The sequence below is a fragment of the Candida orthopsilosis genome, assembly GCF_000315875.1.
Source record: "Candida orthopsilosis Co 90-125, chromosome 1 draft sequence".
In the NCBI taxonomy this organism is placed as follows: domain Eukaryota; kingdom Fungi; phylum Ascomycota; class Pichiomycetes; order Serinales; family Debaryomycetaceae; genus Lodderomyces; species Lodderomyces orthopsilosis.
In genome coordinates, this window is record NC_018292.1 from 1,036,695 (window position 1) to 1,046,559 (window position 9,865).

General features: G+C 38.1%; 3 protein-coding genes across 3 annotated transcripts; 1 reads left to right on the plus strand and 2 right to left on the minus strand. All coding sequences in view use genetic code 12, as the record gives it.

Moving 5' to 3' along the window:
- Positions 1–1,414: 1,414 nt before the first annotated feature.
- CORT_0A04770 (hypothetical protein) lies at positions 1,415–2,596 on the plus strand (the record flags this gene model as incomplete). The annotated part of the gene is made up of 1 exon (XM_003866257.1): positions 1,415–2,596. One exon carries the CDS (start codon positions 1,415–1,417, stop codon positions 2,594–2,596), a length of 1,182 nt encoding a protein of 393 aa, XP_003866305.1.
- A 368-nt stretch (positions 2,597–2,964) lies between these two features.
- CORT_0A04780 (oxysterol-binding protein) lies at positions 2,965–6,903 on the minus strand (the record flags this gene model as incomplete). Its single annotated transcript, XM_003866258.1, has 1 exon — positions 2,965–6,903. The coding sequence occupies one exon, from the start codon at positions 6,901–6,903 to the stop codon at positions 2,965–2,967; it is 3,939 nt and encodes a 1,312-aa protein (XP_003866306.1).
- Positions 6,904–7,923: 1,020 nt separating this feature from the next.
- Positions 7,924–9,522, minus strand: CORT_0A04790 (Hem14 protoporphyrinogen oxidase; the record flags this gene model as incomplete). The annotated part of the gene is made up of 1 exon (XM_003866259.1): positions 7,924–9,522. One exon carries the CDS (start codon positions 9,520–9,522, stop codon positions 7,924–7,926), a length of 1,599 nt encoding a protein of 532 aa, XP_003866307.1.
- Positions 9,523–9,865: the final 343 nt, after the last annotated feature.

A 9,865-nucleotide genomic window follows, 5' to 3' on the forward strand; every position in this document is an offset into this window, starting at 1 on the left:
TATTGCACCATCAGTGTAAAGTGGTGAAATGAACGATAGTGATAAATCTTCTACTAAGGAAATCCTTTCAAAAAATTGGGCTGACAGAAAAGAGTTGATCGGTTGTTTTAGTGATTTAGTAATATAGCTTTGTTGAATTTTATGAGAGAATGTTAAGACAAATGCCAGACTGCACTTTAGGAATTGTAGGTCTGCCAGTATGCAATAATCGAGATGATTGCGCTGTACAAAAACAGAAAGAGCGAGCCTGGTGATACTAAACAATACAATTTTGCATGCATGATGAGAGTGTAGTTAATGTATAAGAAAATGTGTAAGGTTTGAATGAGGAGCTGGACTTGTTTGGAAAATCAGCAGGCTTTTTTTGTATCTAATAGAACTTGGTACGAAGATGGGGGAACAATTGATTTGACCAACTTACGTGAAACTGTCACAAATTCACTATTTACTGAAGACTCGAGCCAATCAGTGGTTGTAATTCTGCTCTGAATTCGAGCCACAATTTTAAGCTTACATGAACCCGATGTGAGAAAATTGTCAGCATGCAGTATTCAAAACGTCAAATAACAACATTTGCCGAAGAGTACGAGTGATATGTGTACTCCAACTAAGTGAATTAATGCACTATATGTTTAGATGGAATTTAAATTTCAACGACAGAGTAAGGCTCTTCCACAAACAATTTTTGAGGGATAGTTTACTTTCAATCAAGTATTACTTGGTTGAGAGATCCATTGGAACCTTTATGCAACTGTGTAATTGTGATACATTATCATTGCGGAGCCGTATTTAACAGGATTTTTGAAAAGTCTTTCTTTAGAAATGATACCATGTGATCTGCATCAGGAACTACTTGGTGGTTTGGAACCGCAACAACTTTAAACCCCGCTTCCTGAGTTTTGTGAGTTGATAAGGAGTTGGGTATATGACAAGAAATGGTAAGAAGTCAAATAAAACATTGAGTAGCGTGGAATACCCCCCGAAGCGTGTAATAAGGGTCAAAACTTGCTTCATTGAATTTAAATGTACAAATGAGCTGAACTATGTGTTGGTACTACTCATCGTAAGTGTTTGGGGAATACGTCTTATTTTGTCATTTAATTCTTGCTAAGAAAGCTTGCACATCATTGATACTAAGATAATAGCGAAACATGTACTCCGTGATTAAGAAGCTCTCTATGCCATAAACAATGATTGAGACTTAAATTACAGCAGACCCAAGAGTGTGTGCAGATGACGGCTTCAACAAAGCAATTTATAGGGCTCGTGAATTGCTCTTGGTCAAGCTTTGACTTTTTCTGAGGTATGACTAGGTATGTAGCTTTTGTATCACAAAACGTGGTGCATAACACTTTCGCAACCAAAATACATACTCTGTGATCCCGCTCCATTCTTCCGCCAAAATCAGGTACATATGCAACCAGAGGGGAGGGACCTAATTCTGCAGCTGGATCCCATTGGTCTTGATCTGTTAGTTGCTGTAATAAGGTTTGCTGCTGGAGAACTTGACGCTCGAAGAGAAGTAACTTTCCGGACTTTGGAGGAGATGTTTCAGAATGAGAGGGATGTGAAAGCTACCGCGATTGAGAACAATATAAGAGAAGTATTTGAAAATGAAATACGTCCTTTGGAGATTAGCGATAAAGAAACGTTTGTCATGATCATGAAGCTGGTTATTCAAGTTTTCTCAGTCAGCAAAGCATCATACACTGAAACCATATTGAACAAAGAGCTCTCTATAGCGTTAAATAAGGCCCTCCTTAAAATATATACCTACATCGGAAGCAAAACTCAAAACTTTGAGCAAGCAACGGTGGGGTTTCAAATCTTTGGATTTTCATTGACAATGTATTTTGGACTATGCATAAACAATGAAACATGTTCAGGTGAAATTGCTCAACCTCGAAAGAAAAAGGGTTCTTTATCAACAGTTTGGAGTTCACAATTTAACCGCGATAAGTTATTGGATGTCCAGTTGCCCACACTCATGAGAGGGCCAAATATGTTATTTTTACTGTTACCATTTAGAGCTTCTTATAGTGGGGAGGGTGAGCTTGCGTTTTTCCTTAAGGGATACTTGTCTCCACTCATTGAAGCAGTCACAGGATATGAATATTGGTCATACCAGAGGTACAGCTTGTTAAGTCGAGGGTTCACGCCAGATGTCTCCATAAGAATACCAACAAGCGACATCTTGGCCAAAGAAGCACACGCTGATGTATGGCAAGTGATGGAATTGAAAAATGTGGATCTTGGTGAATTCCCATCAACAAAGAAGACACACTTGGCCACCCTTAAACAGGTTATTCTTTCTGCATATGCTGCAGGAAATTGCTTAAGAATGAACATCATAACCCCACACCAAGTTTATTTTCTTGAAGTTGCCAGCCATCAGCTTGTTATGAAGTTTTGGGCACAGTACCATGAGTTTGAGTTTAAGATTAAAATGTATGATCTGCGTTTAAATGACGATGTTAGTACCGCTTCAGCATGGTTTTTGATGAACCTTGCGGAAGATATGATGGATTCGAAGCACTTCAGATTTGTCTGTCATGAACTGTTGGAATTTGGGACAACATCAGATAGGCTCGAATGAATTAAGAGTAGTTGTACTAAGAGCTTTTGCTAATGTTTCTTGCTAGCAGATATATTTTCAATATATATATTTCCACGGGTTTCCACACCAGAACAAATGTAGAATTGTATGCGTTGATAGTGCTAAGTAATGCGACTCATAATCTTTCATCTTTTTAAAAATCTCTTAGCCTTCGTATATTTTATATAGGAGTCAACTACATTCAACTGCAATACGCTATAATATCATTACAGATAAAGAAATTATTCCAAAGCACCACAAGGTAAAAAATCCTTCTACATCAATCAAAACATGAGGCTAACTACTCTACTCCAAACATTGATAATCAATAATAATATAACAAGTCTACTGTACAAAATAATCGAATTCTAAAATATATCTCCTGTACCTTCCAATTGATGCTCTTTACGAGCTGGCCAGTATTTGCCGTTATATTCCCAATACAGATCACCAGTCACTGGATGTTTCTTTTTGATGAACCAATTTGGTACATAATTTATTTTGTGTTCTTCACGGTACTTTCTTGCTTGACGTTGCTTCACTTCAACCCGGTGCTTTTCATCAGCAGCACGATCGTAATTTCCATTCTCCATATCTCTTTGATCGGGGCGTAATCTGGTATCAGTTGGAGCTAACCAAGGCTTCAATTTATCGTCAATACCATTTAAAGTCAAGGCAAATTGCGTTAAATTGAATGGAACTTTAGGTCTAGGTGCAACTTGCCAAACCAAGAATTTGGAACCAGAGTATGGATCAGTTGATGTCGTTCCAGCACCCGATTTACCCGGATCGTCCAAGATTGACATTTTCCTTGTGTTTCCCAGTGAATCCAATTGATCCTTATTGATCTTCTTGGCGAAAATCTTTGAATTCCAATGTCCCCCTAACGCCCATTGTGGTGTGCCATTCCTATCCAATGCTTGACCAGACAATTGATAAGCTGAAGAGGCCCTCCATCCACGTTGCTTCATGTCCACGGTGATTTTATCACCAGTTGTGTGATTTTCAACAATCATTTTACCATAATTGTCAACCGTTGGATTACCAACCATAATACCAACAACAGCAGTATTGACTTTCTTCCAACTATACAACTCTTCAGCAACAATGTTTCCATTTTTATCCTTGACTCCGTTATTGGGTCTCACTACACAAAACATTTTACCCAAATGTTTGAAATCAAATGAGCGACCATAGAATTTCGAGTCAACAGCATTTTCTCCATAATATTCCCATTTGGGTGAGGTGGCATGACAAGCACTGATAGGAGGATGATGACTGACTTGTTCAACGAATAATCTGTAATTTTGATCAGGTCTAGAATACTCAAATGTTTCTCCTAAAAGAGGATTGAATGGTTTTGCAATTCGGTCAATTGTGGAGGAATATTCTGTTGCGGCAAAAGCTGCAACATAAATCAATCTCAATGTAGAATCATCATACCCTGCAGCAACGTTTAATAAATCATTATACTCAACGTCCTCAGCCAATCTTTGAAGCAATGAAGTTGGTTCATTAAAAGAAACTGGTAAGGTCATTCTGGTCATATCTTTGCCAATCATTGATTTAAGAATACCCCATAAACCAACTTTAGGTCTGTTATCCTCATCCAATGCCAATTTTTTTCTTGGTGGATTTTCATAGCCCAAGAAAGAACCTTCTTCATGTAATTCATGATTGATCTCCCTTTGGGCTGGGTTGAGGTCTTCATCTCCAGGAAGAGCTTTTGTAGCTGCTTCAGGCGCAACTTGTGACGTTTCATCAACCTTAGTTCCTTCAGATGGGGCAATCAGCTCAGTGCCCTCTGGCATATCTTTGGGTCCGACGTCTTGTTCTTGAGATTGATGATGGTGAATACCCTCGGCACCGGCAGCACCAGCAGCACCGGCAGCACCGGCAGCACCAGCAGCACCAGAAACGTCAATAGGACCATGACCAGCTTCTGGCGACCTTACTGGAACATCCTGTTGTTCTGGTGCAGGTTCTGCATGCTCTGGCACTTGCTCCTCCAATGGTTGTTGACTTTGTTGTTCATTGGGTGGTTGCTCTTGTGAAACATCAACACCTTGTAATTGCTTTGCATCTTGCTTGCGTAACTCCTCATCCTTTTGGGCAATCTCTCTCTCGTCTTCACCTCCTAATTCCTGTTCTTCCTCTTCAAATTCGTCAGCATCAAAAAATTCATCATCAGAGTCATCACCTAACAATTCATCAATCACTTCGTTGTCCAATTCAGGTGGTGGAGGATGCACGGGCTCGGTTTGTGCCTGAGGATTGTGCTGCACTTCATCCAATTTGGCATCTATTTGGTCAACTTGAGCTTCATCTGGATTCTTGCTTAAAATCTCGCCGTTAGCGACTCCTATAGCATCTCCATCATTTGCGTTACTTGTTGCTACTGGTGATAATGTACCAGCAGTTTCGCCACCAGTAGTAGCTCTGCCAGATAAATACTTTCTCAATTGCTTTCTTTGACCTTGGAATACAGCCAATTTTTCTTCTCTAGCCTGAATTTCTTGCTCCAACTGTCTAATAGACTTTTCCCACAATTGATTAACTTCTAACTGCCTATCCAAATGCCTTCTTAATTTCGAATCTCTTGCATCAATGTTGAAATTGTATTTCCCAAGCAATTCATTAATTGCTTTTATCGTATTGTTCCCCACTATACACACTTCAGCTTGCTTGGAGTTTGGTTGGAAAGTATCACTATTCATGATTTGGCTAAATAATTCCAATAGCGAAGTTAATTCGATGTGCAAAGCTCGTCTTGATGCAGCGATTTCATCGTTTAATTGATTAACTTCTACTTCATTCTCAACATCACTTTCATCGTCATCTGGTTCAGTTCCATCAGCATCATAGTCAAAGTTCTCATGATCAATTTCCTGAGTACTATACTGGTCATCCAAACTGGCTCTTGAAAGATGATTGCGCGAGTTCCCAGTCGGTGAAGTCAATGCCGAATCAGTACTTGCACGTGAGTTGCCAAAGCCAGAACGTGATTTGTCAAAAGCAACATCATCAACCGATTCTTTAGACACCTGACTGACATTACGTTTGTGCTTGTTTCTACCTGGAATTCTAAGTCTATGTTTCTTCTTTTCCACGGACTCAGTGTCATCAGCAATGGAAGATTCGTCAAACTCTTCTGTCGAAGTACCATCACCAGCTGATGTGTTTGCTCTTGAAACATTTCTCTTTTTGATGTTATCCTTGGCAATAGTTATAGCGTTTTGTAACGTCCATACCCATCTATTGGTTTCAATTGGATGATTAGCTTTCAAATGCCACCTGAGACCATTCTTACCATAAATTTCAAACTTCATCTTCTCAGACGAGTCAAGATGTAATGTGGCGTAGCCTAAATTTAATGAGCCACGACACGAGTTGATTGTGTCCTCTTGGTTTGTATAGTATGACAAGATTCCATTTTGGTCCAAGACAAAATATCTCAATTTATAACCAGAAGCAAAATTTGTCCACTTACGAAGATATCCTTTGTAGACAGGGGCATTTCCACTCTTGATTGCAGAATTTGTTGCAGCTACTGGGTCCATAATAGTTTGATCGCGAGTAGCAGCTTTGATTAACTTCTTCAACGGTTCATCCTTGGGGTTAACCAAGTCAATAGGTAACTTCCCATGCTTGTCTCTCTTAAAAGGGTCACCACCATGTTTCAAAATCCAATCACACATTGGCAAATCATCCTTCTTAATGAATTCATGTAAAACAGTGTTGCCCGATTCTGGATCAGCACCGTTGATATCCAACAACTCTGAAGCCCTTGGATTTAACACCAATAATTTTTCCAAATTGTCAAAATCTCTGTTACTGAAATATTGTCTCAATTGAGTTGCCGACTTCTCAACAAACTTGGCTCGTTCAAATTGCATCAATTGTGCCAAATTCAAGTTCTTACAAAGTTCAACTGGTTGTTTCTTGTCCAAATTGACAATTGTATCGTTTACATCCGGTAACGACAAAAGATATTTGACAACATCTTGTCTTGAGGCGATTGCTGCCAAATGTAAGGGCGTGTTTCCTTGAGGATCTTGAGAATTGATGTCCAAGCCATACTTGTCAGCATTATCAACCAAATATTGAATTGTTTGTAAGGTAGCGACCTGCACGGCATAATGCAATATGGTCAGTTTTAATCGGTTCAAGTCTTGGTTTTGAATCGTTGTTTTGCAAGAATTTACTTCCCCAATTATAGCGTCTATCTTGGTAGTATCACCACTTCTTAAAGCATCCAAAAGCTTCAATCGAAGTAAGGATGCACTCACTGGCGATGATTCAGTCATGTTTGATCAACAATATGAGATGGGGGCTTATGGTTGAAGAGTCTGTTTTGTAAATTGAAATTGTGTTGCAAAGTTAATTCTAATTTATTGGTGAAAGGATCTATAGTCTAATTCTAAAATATGAGCCTGTATGAGTGTTTGTAAAGTCTGTGATGTGGTGAAGTTGTCAATGTGGGTTTTCAGTGTTAATATAGAGATTGATGTGTGTTGTAATCAGTAACTTTGAATTGAGTTTGTCTATATGAATTGTGTGCTTTATGATTTCTGGTTTTCCGTTTTTTTCTTTTGTAAATTGCTGTCTGCCTGTCTGTCTAAAATTCAAGATCTAACACAACAGGGAGGAATTTGTATTGATGACAATTTATGTAAAACTTTTTCGCAATATATATTCAAAATATATAAGGGGTGGGGTAAGAAACTACTGAATAATCCAGACTGGTCGACTCTTTATGTCTGCTATAGATATATATACATGAATGGGTAAAATGTATGTCTCCCCTAAGGTTTAGTTTGGATACTTCTGGGTGATAGTGGTAGCAACTTTTTAGGTTTAAAATTAATAACGTCATAGCAAAGTTTTTAAGTTTACACAAAGTTAAAAAATTCAGATTCTAATATTTGAAGCAAAAACCGCGGAGATTAAACCAAACCCAATACAGTATTTGGTTTAATTTGGTACTGTTAACTTTACTTTGTTATGCCATGAAGTGGCATCTTGATGAAGCTAAACGCTTATCATCCCAGAGATTCTGCCATACTCTACTCAAATCTTCATCAACCGACAAGCAGTAATTTTTATCATCAACCGATATGTCGAGTCAAAATGTTGAGTCTAAATTACACGTACATGATGCATGATGGTTAATTTGCAAATGAAATGGGCTGTGAGTGATTCCAAAGTAACATACTACCCCTTTTTCTTCAGAGGCGAGGAAAGAGTGCAACAGCTATTTACATCACTTAACGCAAAACTATTTTGCAGTTATATACAATGCCAGCTCGGTTCAAATGCGATAGCTGCTACATTAACTTGACGGCATCAGTGAATGAGTTACTAACGCAATCAGGAACACCAATTCCTTCAGCAAACACAGTTCCACCAAATGATAATTTAAAATGTTCCTTTTTCAATATATCAAGCACTTTTGTTTTCAACTCTTGATAGCCTAAATTATACTGTGGGATACAATCTTTGTGTAAGGAGTAACTTAAAATGATATCATTTGGTCCGATTGAGTCTACTTTTAATTCTTCACCTTCGTCAATGATTTTGACAGTATACTTTGATAAATCCACATTCAATTTTTCCTGCAAAACATCCTTCACAATCTTCAAGTTTAATTTATTTGAAGGAATATTCCAACTGTTGTAATAATGACCTCCCATCATGATAGTTATCTTGTTGTATTCGCAGGGGGTGACTTTCTCTTCAGTGAATAGACTTTGAACATTATTTTCAATATCAGAATCGTATATGATTCCAAGTAATGCTTGTGGGTTATTGTCAATGTTCAGATGACGTGGTCTCAAGAATCCAAATCCAGATTTATTTTTTGGCAATAAAATTGGCTTTTTGGTGTACACATTAGTCAAAAAAATACTAACATATTGGACCGACTTTAGTTCTGGTATTAATGGATTTCCCAGTGGAAGAGATTGAGATAATGAGTGAGTATTGATCGCACTCCTGATATGAGCAAATGATTGTCCATTAACCTGTCCATTTTTTGGATCGCATTGTCCAACTGGGGTGCCATAGTGGATTTTTGTATTCGTATTGTTAACTAAGTAATCAGCCAAATGCTTTGGTAAAGATTCCATCCCATCTTTGAGCTTGATCATAGGAAACATTTTGAGATCGTTTTGCAATGCTTGTAAATTCGCTTGTGGTGAAATCAATTTTTCGTATAATTGCAACTCTACTGGCAAGTCAGGCTCATCCTTCTTCCTCTTCTTGTTTATTGACTTCAAAACATGCTTCACAATTGAACCCGAATGGTTCTCCACATCCTTTAAAAATGGCATTACACTTTTTATACTCAATTTGCCAATATCACCTGCATACACTCCATGTAGGATAGCACTAGCAACATTATCTGTCAACACAGTACTGCCTAATCTTCTTCTAAAAAATTGTTCCACAGTCTCATCCTGATCCAATGGTTTCACAAATGGTTCCTTGATCAACCCTTTGATCAATTTTCCATCAACCCATTGAACACGTTTGAAGAAATCAACTGCTGTTCTAAACGAATTGGGAACTTGAACAATTTCACCTTGGGCATCAGTTATGTACTTGCGATTAGCATCACTTGATTTATGTACAACCTCCACTTGGTCTTGCAAGTTTAAACTTCGTAAAATATCAATCATAAATAAACTTCCATTCTTCACTCCACGTAATGTTCGTGGCCCCTTCTCCAACAAGACGGGCTCATTGGTATCGGAAACATGAAGACGTGGCAGAGACATCCATCCACCAGGTCGATTGGATTTCTCAAATATTTCAAAGTTTAGATCTGCTCGTAATTTACTTAGGAAGTACGTAAACGTAAGTCCCAGGATGCCTGCTCCTAACACAGCAACTTTTGAGTTCTTAGGTAGTACTTTCAACGACATGAGTATTGTTAATAGAATTTGATAGTTCGGTGATATGTTTTAAGCTTAGATTACATTCTCGTCTTTGTTGTTTGGCGATGAATCTGCTCGCCGATATCCGTTTTTGCAACACATTTATCTTTTTTGTCAACAAATGACAGTCGTGAAAATTATAATCACGCCATTTGAACCTTTGAAATGGTACCACAGAATTGTATCGTCTATCTTCTCGAATTCACTTGTATTTGAACGATGGCTTTATATAAGATATGTATGTCAAAGTCGTTCTGACAGCAGGGACAAATTGGACAACCGAGAGGAAAACTGAAATCTTACAGTTTCTATTAAACTACAGAGTTAGCTT